Source organism: Etheostoma spectabile, chromosome 15, assembly GCF_008692095.1.
Source record: "Etheostoma spectabile isolate EspeVRDwgs_2016 chromosome 15, UIUC_Espe_1.0, whole genome shotgun sequence".
Lineage (NCBI taxonomy): Eukaryota > Metazoa > Chordata > Actinopteri > Perciformes > Percidae > Etheostoma > Etheostoma spectabile.
Genome location: NC_045747.1, coordinates 33,646,525 through 33,656,263, shown reverse-complemented (window position 1 = coordinate 33,656,263; position 9,739 = coordinate 33,646,525). Strand labels below are relative to the sequence as shown.

At 39.6% G+C, this 9,739-nt stretch overlaps 1 protein-coding gene across 2 annotated transcripts in view; it reads right to left on the bottom strand.

Annotated features, from left to right (window-relative positions):
• Positions 1–2,190, bottom strand: part of smg1 (SMG1 nonsense mediated mRNA decay associated PI3K related kinase) — a gene marked incomplete at its 5' end in the record, with an annotated part of 59,965 nt that extends 57,775 nt beyond the window's left edge. For both annotated transcript variants that reach the window (XM_032536865.1, XM_032536866.1), the window contains 1 exon segment: positions 1,844–2,190. In XM_032536865.1, coding sequence (XP_032392756.1) covers positions 1,844–1,920 — 77 coding nt within the window.
• Positions 2,191–9,739: the final 7,549 nt, after the last annotated feature.

Here is a 9,739-nt window from a genome sequence, read left to right as displayed (position 1 = left end):
AATTACTGTTTTCCGTCAGATTGTTTATAGAGCTTGCTGTTTCCGACCATGGCCACCACAGCGTAACAGTCTGGTTGCGTTTCACCATGTTGACCCCTGCCACACCCTGAATCCACTACCCCGGTTCAAAACGAAGGGAAAGAATGGGTTTTCGCAGCACCCTCTGACGGCCGTGCAGGCAATGTGAATGCAGCATCAAGCTGACTGACAGCAGAAAGTCAACTAAAATGGTTTTCATGTAGGATCACGGGACTGCTGCCACCCCTACTATGATCCTTTGTGGGCGGCTATGGATCAGTGGTAGAGTGGTCTCCTGCCAAGCGGAAGGTTGGTGGTTCTATCTGGCCCTGCAGTCCCATGTCAAAGTGTCCTTGGGCAAGACACTGAACCCAGAGCTGCTCCCGATGCTGCACCATCGGAGTGTAAATGTGTGCGAGCGTCTACCTGATGAGCAGGTGGCACCTTGTACGGTGGCCTCGGCTACAGTAAATCTGTGTGAATGGTTCCTGTAATATGCAAAAGTGCTCTGAACAGTCGAGACTAGAAAAGAGTTACATAAGAACTTTACATTTACATTACTTTGCGAACTGCCTAACTGATGTAACTGTGGTTATTGCTGCTTACTAAACACGTCAACAAGTTTTTTGGGGTTTGTAGATCCACAAAAAAATCGTAAGTTCCCACAACAGATCACAAGTTCCCAACATTGTCTATTTCTTAATAATTGTGCATCTAACAGCTGGCTCTGTAATGTTAAACTATGACGCTGTAATGTTTGTAAAGAGACCTTGTTTAAAATTTACAAATGGTACCCATCTGATACCCAGGACGGCATGAACCCACTAGGGTTTGGGCTAAAAATTAGAAATGCGCCCCAAATTTTGTTTGGTTACACAAAACTTTTCTTAAGAAAATGCCACTGTAAACATAATATCAAGCCCTTAAGATGCAGGAACATAAGACTTATGAAAACTGTGTGCATTAGTGGGTCATGTTACCAAAGCAATTTGCAGTTCCTTTTATTTTGATGAACAAAATTGTCACAAATTGAACCTGTGGCCTTTAGGGCTGCTTAAAAACTGGAGCCTTGGTTAACGTTACCCCACTTAAAAAGGAATGATTCAAGTGTAACACCTGAAGTTACAAATGTAACGTTAGCTACGTTAACACGTGATGTGAACTCAGGAGTCTAATGGTTCGATAATTGATGAGTCGACTTTTGCAGTCACTTAATATCAGCTCAAAAAGTTAGAAGACGAACACTGTCATACTGTATGTGAACGTTGTGTAGCTACATGTATCCGGAAGTTAATTAGGAATTGTATAACGTATGGCGTCTTCCCCCGGCTAACTAGCTATCGTTAGCCAGCGCGAACAGTACCGTGGCGATGCTAGCTAACTAGCTAAACTTGAATTTGTATTACCTTCTGGTTAATTTTTAGTCACTCACTTGTACTATCGTTGCGGCTCACGGGACGTTATTCTCATTTTCGTTAATGTGGATACTAGTATAGCTTGGTGTCAATTAGCCATTAGCGTTAATTGAGTTAGCTGCAGGCAACATTTAGCTAATACATGCTACTAAACAAAATGAGCTAGCTAACCGTTAGCTCCGCGTCCAACAGTCAACAGCGGTTTCGTTTAACGTTAGTGTATACTGCATGACAGCAATGGCAAGATTTATTTTCGGTTTGGAAGACATTAAGGCACTTATATAATGTTATAGTCAAGAGACATTAAGTATTTCCATTGTAAGTGGCCACAACTTAATACAGCAACACCGCACAGGCCCAAAGAGACCCCGGTTTATTTTAACCAGCTTCCTTCGGAGCAGAACACCCACCTGGGCTGCCAGTCATTCCAGTGTGGCTGCAGTTTGTGGGCGCCGCTGAGCCGAGACCCCGAGGCTTTACGGCTCATTACCTTTTAGAAAGCTGCATGACCCGCTGGCAGCGGTAACCGTGTCGTTCCTCAGGGCTACTTTTCACTATTATGTTTTGTCAGGTCTCCAAAAATCGGTTAGCAACTCGTCGTTAAGGTTAGCTTGGGGAGGGAGGGGGTGTAGTGTTTCTTCTTCTTCTTTTTTGTGTTTTAATGGCGGTTGGGAAACCAGTTTGTGGGTGCATTACTGTCACCTACTGGACTGGAGCGTGGAGCAGTAGATTTTCAGAGGGAAAATTATCTTTCACTCTTAACCATAGACTGTGTGTGTGTGGTGTGTGTGTGTGTGTGTGTGTGTGTGTGTGTGGTGTTTTAATATATATATATATATATATATATATATTATATATATATATATATATATATAATATATATATGTATGTATGTATGTGTGTGTGTATGGTGTGTATTTGCATCACTGTGTGTGTTATATATTGTATGTGTGTGTGTATAGATATGTGTGTGGTATGTGTATATTATATACATATATATATATGTGTATTATATATACATATATGTAATATATATGCATATTGTATGTAATTATTTATGTGTATATAATATACATATAATATATATAAGTATTAGGTATGTATTATATGTATGTAAATATGTATTATATGTATATATACATGTAGGGATATTGTATGATGTTTGTGTGATTGTATCTTAAGTATCAATCAAAAAATAAAAATATACTCGAATAATACTATCTCATTCCCTAACCCTCTTCCCTTGATGGCAGTTTCTTCTTCTTTGCGGTTTACAGCAGCTGTCATCCTTCCGTTGCATTACTGCATCTTCGGAGTTATAACTCCTACATGTCTTTTTGTCTTTTTTTTTTTTTTTTTTTTTTTCGACTAGTTCTGGGACACAAACCAAACTCTTCTGCCTTGTCCACTTTCCCCATCCACCTATAAGCCTTCTTACCCTGAACCTATTTGCCCCAGCGTCTTCATTCCTTACATCCATACCCTTCCTCTCTGACAGACAGTACCGTGCAAAAGTCTTGGGCAGGTGTGAAATGCTGTGTAAACTAAGAATGCTTTCAAAAATATAAATATTGATTGTTTTTATCAATTTGCAAAATGAATAGTGAGTGAACAAAAAACAATCTAAGTCACAAAATATATAATGGCTGTAAAAATCAGCTGTTATTTCTTTTAGATTCCACAGTAACACTACTGTACGTGATTTTTACAGTAGAATGCTGTGAAGTTTACATTACAACCTTGTCCACATGACAACATCACAGTGGTCAACTGTAAAAAAAAATCACAATATAGCCACTATAGTACTGTAAATAGTACAGTAAACTACTGTATTTTTTACTTTTTATCTTATGTTGTGTTCAATTGAGGGCAAAGGGTAGTAACACCAAATACGGATGTGATTTAGATTTTTCTCATCATTGTTTATATTTTTGAAAGCATTCTTAGATTACAGCATTTTTTCGCAACTGCATAAGACTTTTGCGCAGTACTGTGCATTTCCTGCCTTCCAGGATTTTTTAACTGGGGAGGGGCACAGTGCCCGGATAGCTTAGTTGATAGAGAGGGCACCCATATATAAAGGTTTACTCCTCAACGCAGTGGGCCAGGGTTTGATTCCGACCTGCGGCCCTTTGCTGCATGGCGTTCCCCCTCTCTCTCCCCTCTCATGTCTTCAGCTGTCCTGTCAATAAAGGCCTATAAATGCAGAAAAAATCATCTAAAAAAATGAAAAGAATACGTCATTGTACAACACAATGTTATCTTGCTAAGGAAACACATCACATTTATTCAAAAAATTTGGATTGTCATCATGGAAGCATGAATTGGTCATGTGACTATAGAATTTTTTTTCCTAGGCCGATATTGACTTGGGACAGTGCTTCGGCTGTGCTTCCACCCATCATAGTTCAATTAAATTTTATTTACAGTATCAATTCATAACAAGAGTTATCTCAAGACACTTTACAGATAGAGCAGGTCTAGACCACACTCCAGAATTTACAAGGACCCAACAGTTCTAGTAGTCCCAAATCAATATCTGCCTAGTTAATGGTCTGGTCTTCATATGCATTGCTATTTGTTCTTAGTAATTAGGTTGTTGACTCACTTTTACTCACAACATGCTAACCGGCAACACAGGATTCCATTCACTACGCTAAGCTAACTAGCGGCGGCGCTGCCGTGGTTGCACTGGACTGAAACAATGCATGCATTGAGACAAAAAAATGTGTCGCCCCCCCCCCCATTTACAGCTAGGGGAGAACGTGATAAGCCCTATTTCAACAAACGGTGGCGTGTTCCTTTAACCTTAAAGGCTACTTTTAGATAGATAGATAGATAGATAGATAGATAGATAGATAGATAGATAGATAGATAGATATTGATCCCAACAGAATGGGAAATTGTTCCTGTAGCGGTCTGTGCGACAACAAAGCTGTCGGAGCCTCTTAGAGAAAGTGCTTGATCTGGACTCTTGCTCCTTATGAGGTCATGAGGGGCAAGGTTACTTCCCCATTCTCTACTTTGCCCACCCAGAGAGTTTGGCCCGCCCAATAGAGACAAACATCATGGCTTTCAAACAAGCAAAGTGGCAGTTGGTCAAGTATACTTAGGGGACCACTAAGGTCTATATAAAAGAGACTTCAGATACAGTATTAGGGGACCACTAAGGTCTCTATAAAAGAGACTTCAGATACAGTATTAGGGGACCACTAAGGTCTAAATAAAAGAGACTTCAGATACAGTATTAGGGACCACTAAGGACTATATAAAAGAGACTTCAGATACTGTATTAGGGACCACTAAGGTCTATATAAAGAGGCTTCAGATACAGTATTAGGGGACCACTAAGGTCTATATAAAGAGACTTCAGATACAGTATTAGGGACCACTAAGGACTATATAAAGAGACTTCAGATACAGTATTAGGGACCACTAAGTCTATATAAAGAGACTTCAGATACAGTATTAGGGGACCACTAGGACTATATAAAAAGACTTCAGATACAGTATTAGGGGACCCTAAGGTCATATAAAGATACTTCAGATACAGTATTAGGGGACCACTAGTCTAAATAAAAGAGACTCAGATACAGTATTAGGGACCACAAGGACTATATAAAGACTTCAGAACTGTATGGGGACCTAAGTCTATATAAAGAGCTTCAGAACAGTATTAGGGACCACTAAGGTCTATATAAAGAGACTTCAGATACAGTATTAGGACCACTAAGGACTATATAAGAGACTTCAGATACAGTATTAGGGACCACTAAGGTCTATAAAAGAGACTTCATAGAAAGTATTAGGGACCACTAAGGTCTATAAAAGAGACTTCAGATACAGTATTAGGGACCACTAAGGTCTATATAAAAGAACTTCAGTATACAGTATTAGGGGACCCCTAAGGTCTATATAAAGAGACTTCAGATACAGTATTAGGGGACCACTAAGTCTATAAAGAACTTCAGATACAGTATTAGGGGACCACTAAGGTCTATATAAGAGACTTCAGATACACGTATTAGGGACCACTAAGGTCTATATAAAGAGACTTCAGATACAGTTATTAGGGACCCTAAGGTCTATATAAAGGACTCAGATACATATTAGGGACCACTAAGGTCTATATAAAGAGACTTCAGACACAGTATTAGGGACCACTAAGGTCTATATAAAGAGACTTCAGATACAGTATTAGGGACCACTAAGGTCTATATAAAGAGATCTCAGATACAGTATTAGGGGACCACTAAGGTCTATATAAAGAGACTTCAGATACAGTATTATGGGACCACTAAGGTCTATATAAAGAGACTTCAGATACTGTATTAGGGACCACTAAGGTCTATATAAAAGCATCCAAAGAGCACCATGTCATGGGACCTTTTATGTAAATATTAACTTGGTGCATAAAGAAATGTATTGAGGGTTGCTTCTTGCTTCTACAATTCACATCATAAGCTCTCTAGAATATCTTTTATTTTCCAAGCAAATTTACTGTTGTATCTGAAATTCCCCGACGCCAATTGATATTGAATGAAATGTAATCGGATCGGGACCGTGTGAATCCGAATCAAACCGATTCAGGAAATCATCGGCAGTGTCCAGCTTTGCTTATTATCCCGTGAATCTCAGAGAGCAAACAGTGACAGCTTGTTTTTTTTTTCCGGCTATTCACTCACAAGCTCCCTCCATGAGCCCCCTCCATCCCTCCCCTCTCCTCCCATTCTCTCTGTGGATCTCTCCCCATGCTGGCTAATTATACTTCTGTTCAAGCCCGAGCGTACAGGCCTTTGAGAGAGCCGGCCACTCCAGGCCGCCGTGCGTCAGCTGTGACGTCAATGCATGCAGACACACAGAGCTCTGTGTGGAGAAGAAGCCTGCTCTGGGGGGGGGGGGGGGGGGGGGGCTAGCTGGGCTGTTAGCGGAACAGGAAGGAGGGGAGACCCCTTCACTTTGCTAAAATGGTTTAAATAAACTCCCCCCTCAATATAAACTCAACAACAAAACAAGTTTTTTGCAAATGTGTTATGTAAAAGAAAAAAAAACTCAATATTTTTTTAATGCACCAGGTTAATTTTACAATGTGTGGTGTGTGTGTGTGTGTGTGTGTGTGTGTGTTGTGTGTGTGTGTGTGTGTGTGTGTGTTTGTGTGTGTGTGTGTGTGTGCATAGGCACCAGGGGTTGATGCATTTTCCTGACGATACGAGGTAAAATTTTCAATGCAGGACTCACTTTTAACGGAGTATTTTTTTTTTTTTTTTTAACAGTGTGTTATTAGTACTCATACTTAAATAAGGATCTGAATACTTCTGGTTCCTGCCTCGGCAACGGCACAGTTACTAAGAGACTGATTGCAAAAAGGCAGTGTTTCCATGGTAACACTAGTCGCTGAGTCATCTTCACTGCAGTGCGTGCTCCAATACGAGCACACGTGTGTTTATCTGTTTGTGTATTAGTTATTCATTCATCTTCACAGTTTTGAATGTGATGATTACTATTTCTATAACCCATATAATGGCATGTTTTGTCCAGACCAGGCTCAAAGATACCCTAAGCCCAGAAGAATCTCATGATTTGAGAGGCAGATGAATTATGTGTCCTTTCATAGTTGACACTGTGTGACCGATGCAACATTATTGTTATAATTTTATTTTTATTATTAGTCAGTATCATCCTTCAAAAGCTCATTTTGGTCCGACCCTCTACTTCCAGGAGCCAAGCGGTAAAATGGGCTTGGATTCCTATTATTATTTTATTGTGCTATTTATTCCCAATTTGGATTGATGAACATAATAATTCTTATTACAAACCCACTGTTGAGCACCAACAACAGAACATACCGTATGTTACAAAATGATATAGTGTATTAAAACTGACAAAGTTGGAAAAATTCAAGATATACAATACTGATCAAGAGAACAGATGTTAGAGTTTAAAAGAATGTTTAATATATATAGACATTATATACATATAGTTTAGTATATATACATATATATGTTTATATATACTGTATATAAAGGGTGAAAGGGTTTGTACCTATTTATAGTGTATATACAGTATATATAGTGTATATACTGCATATACAGTATATTTATATATATGTAGGTACAGCACTGATAACAAACCTTTTTACCCTTTATATATATAAATATATAGATACATATATATATATATATATATATATATATATATATACAGTATGTATATACTGTATACTGTATATACTGTATATATACTGCATACATATGAAGGGTAAAAGGGTTCGTTAGTAGTGCTGTACCTACAGACAATTATCACTTGAATCTGCAGATCCTCTTAATTTTACAGAACTTTATAGTTTTACCTTTTTGGGGCTCAGGTGGTAGAGCGGTCACCTGTCAATCAGAGGGTTGGCGGTTCGATCCCTGGCCCTGCAGTCCCATGTTGAAGTGTCCTTGGGCAAGACACTGAAGCCTGAATTTCTTCTGATGCTGCACCACTGATGTATGAATGTGTGTGAATGCAGCCTCAGCAGCTGTGTGACTGTACATATTTAAAGTCCAGTCACTGTTTAGCCGTCCGGCCCAAAAAGGAGCTGGTGGAGACCAAAAACAGAGACAGAGTATTGGACGGACAGTCATCAGGTGGACACCACATCCTGTACTTCTGCACCATACAAGCATAAACATAACTGTCCATCATTTACTGACAGGATGGACAATGTTGTTGCCGCAACAAGATGGTACTAAGTGTTCATGTGTGGACACACACACACACACACACACACACACACACAATATATATATTGTCAACACTCTTAGTCCTGGAGAGAATAGGGCCTATAGATTGATAGTTGTAACTTGTTGTCAATCAGCAAATCAGTCATCCTTGGCGGAGAAAAAGTAGTACTACACACACACACACACACACACACAAATACATACGTAGAATAAAGATGGGTACTTGTCATGCAACATTATATAAAGTAGAAGCTGCAAAGGAGTGGAACCCCCTTCCCCCTCTGTCTACTAAAGGGAGTGTTCCTCTTCCTCCACGAGGAATCCCTGCATTATTAATGCCATTTGTGTGATATTGTGGGCATTTTTTTGTGTGGTGCATGATGTTTGTGTGCGCACTGTCACTGTATCTAAAAGCTAAACACATTACATGTATATATATGTGTGTGTGTGTGTGTGTGTTGTACATTATCGTGCAACGTCCCGTGTGTTGTGCTTGCATGCGTGCTGTCTATGGATGCTTTGCGTGTGTGTCTCTTTGTGTCAAAGGGGGCGGGAGGCTGAACAGGCGGGTAGGATTCTATAAATAGAAAGCTCTCCAGCTCCCTGCCTCTTTGGACTCAGAGAAAGAGAGACACACACACACACAGACAAAGAGAGAAATGGAGAGAGGGAGTCAGAGGCGGCTGCGCTATGCTCGCCTGGAAGACTCTGAACAAACAGGCGAGGCAGTGAGTCATAGCCTCGCTTCCTTATGGAGGTGATGCCCATAACGGGGCAGTGGTTCTCCAAGACCCTTTAAAAGGCTTCAGAGTCTGTCTGGGGGCTCAGAGAGCAGGGACTGGGCTCAGAGGGACCATGGGGTCTTCCTTTCATTATTTTTTAAATTAGATGGACAGATAGATAGATAGATAGATAGATAGATAGATACAGTAGGTAGATATATGGAGAGAGAGATAGATCGATAGATCAATAGATTGATAGATAGCTAGATAGATCGATAGATCAATAGATCGATAGATAGATAGATAGATAGATAGAGAGATTGATAGATAGATAGATAGGTAGATAGATAGATAGATAGATAGATAGATAGATAGATAGATAGATAGATAGATAGATCGATAGATCGGTAGATAGATTGATAGATTGATAGATCGATAGATCGATAGATAGATAGATAGATAGATAGATAGGTAGATAGATAGATAGATAGATAGATAGATAGATAGATAGATAGATAGATAGATAGGTAGATAGATAGATAGATAGATAGATCGATAGATCGATAGATCGATAGGTCGATAGGTCGATAGATAGATAGGTCGATAGGTCGATAGATAGATAGATAGATAGATAGATAGATAGATAGATCGATAGATCGATAGATCGGTAGATAGATCGGTAGATAGATCGATAGATCGATAGATCGATAGATAGATCGATAGATCGATAGATTGATAGATCGATAGATAGAGAGGTAGATAGTATATACAATCACATGCTCTTAAGGAAAGCGTCAAAAGGAGCCAGTTGAGGTGGTTCAGGCATCTGGTGAGGATGCCTCCTGGGGGGTCCCTAGGG